This window comes from Convolutriloba macropyga, unplaced genomic scaffold (genome assembly GCF_964194025.1).
Source record: "Convolutriloba macropyga unplaced genomic scaffold, txConMacr16.3 SCAFFOLD_5758, whole genome shotgun sequence".
Classification (NCBI taxonomy): Eukaryota; Metazoa; Xenacoelomorpha; order Acoela; family Convolutidae; genus Convolutriloba; species Convolutriloba macropyga.
In genome coordinates this window covers 13,550-15,296 of record NW_027449872.1, presented here as the reverse complement: position 1 = coordinate 15,296, position 1,747 = coordinate 13,550, and the positions used below count along the sequence as shown (strand labels likewise).

The 1,747-nt window shown below is 38.4% G+C and overlaps 1 protein-coding gene across 1 annotated transcript; it reads right to left on the bottom strand.

Moving 5' to 3' along the window:
* Positions 1–381: 381 nt before the first annotated feature.
* LOC142355388 (protein fem-1 homolog B-like) lies at positions 382–1,060 on the bottom strand (the record flags this gene model as incomplete). Its single annotated transcript, XM_075407584.1, has 2 exons — positions 382–582; positions 965–1,060. Coding segments are annotated over 2 exons (297 nt in total), but the record flags the coding sequence as incomplete, so codon positions are not given.
* Positions 1,061–1,747: the final 687 nt, after the last annotated feature.

Genomic DNA, 1,747 nt, shown 5'->3' with positions numbered 1-1,747 from the left:
CCAATAAGCATTAGAGGTGGTAACTGAGACTTATAGGAACGACGTTCAAATAGCGGGCATCTAAAATTGGGCTTTATGGGTTTATCCCGTTTCTATTTCTGACTTCAATTTTTTATACCGACTCTGTTCATTTTGAATTGCTTTGCTTAGCAACTGATGTTCAAATTCACTTTTAGCAGAATGAGAGAAGAGAGAAACTAGCCTAGAGAAGTCAAAAAGATTTCACGCCAAATGTCGAAAAAGCGGCAAAATGGTAAAGCGAAAAAAAGTTTGACGAAGTAAAAAAAAAATACGAGCGCAATAATAGCCGGCTGAGAAGATGAGGGCGGCTATTAACAAACGCTAATATTTTCGTTTGAGAGAATTAAATAATGTTTTCAATTAACTGTAGACGATGTTAGCGATCATACCAGGATCCGTGACTGTACAATCGGCACCACCCTCCACAATAAGGAGCTTTACTGCCTCAAGGTGACCTTGCGAAGCTGCTGCTAAAAGAGCAGTTCTTCCGCCGTTATCCACCAATTCCACATTCAGTTGTGACTCGCGACTGATGGGGTGACTGAGCAGCAACTTCACCGTCTAAACCAAAGTCATTCAAACACATCACAAAAAAATGATTTTTTTTGCATACTTTAACAACCCATCGTTGTAACGCCAACAACAATCACAAGCTATTATGGTTGAGAGGTCTCGAACCAAATATTTGCCGAATCGGTCTACCGTTAAATAACCCTATAATTTCGGCGATTGTTGAGCTTATACAACAGCTGGTTTTTGTTACACGATACTTCAATTAGTTGATTAGTGGGCTGGCGTCGAGACCTCGCCTATGACAATTAACAGCCATTATTCTGTTTCCACAAATAGCACCAAACACTTGCACAAATAGCACCAAACTACTTGCACGAGTAAAAAAAACAATGTCAGACTAGTAAGTCTAGAATAGGTCAGTGACACTTACTTCCACATTGCCTTTGTACGATGCAGCAGTTAATGGCGATATTCGTTCTTTGTCTTGGTGATTCACATCCGCGCCAGTTTCCAACAACCTTCTAGCCTGAAACAAACACCAAGTCGCTGATACTAAACTGTGGGATAGGAAGAATTTATCATCAACGACAGCTTCTCTTCGGTACAAACTTTACTCAGAGATCAATGAGTAAGTACTTGATAGATGCCTGGTTAAGGATACCTAGCTTTCCCGCTACGAGATAGTAAGCACGCAACAATTACGTCTCCTCTTGAGTAAGCACGCAACAACTACGTCTCGTCATGATCAATTCCAACAACAACATTACTATCTGGTTAGTCGATTCAAATATCGTAATTATGTAAGTTGATCAACTAAGCTTGAACTGAAGTTACGAAATGACAATTCAGTGAAATAAAGGGAGGCTCTTGCGTCAGTGCTTTTGCACAACTCCGACCTTTTTCTTGAAAGAACCAGAAAGATGGCATCAATTTTAGTATTCATGCGGTGATAAACAATCGAATTTGACCGCAAAAAGCTGAAAACCGATTTTGAAAAAATTTTACGTGCAATTTTGCTATTTAGCAGTTATGCAGATTAAAGATAATTTACTCCTTCTGAATTACTTTTACATAAACAATCCACTGAAAAAAACAGGTTTTAACTTGTACATAAAAATTGCAATTAAACATAACAACCGATGAAAATGTATTTATTGCAGACATGCCTTATAATCTCTAGATTTATTACCTTTATAAAACTTCACCTGCATAG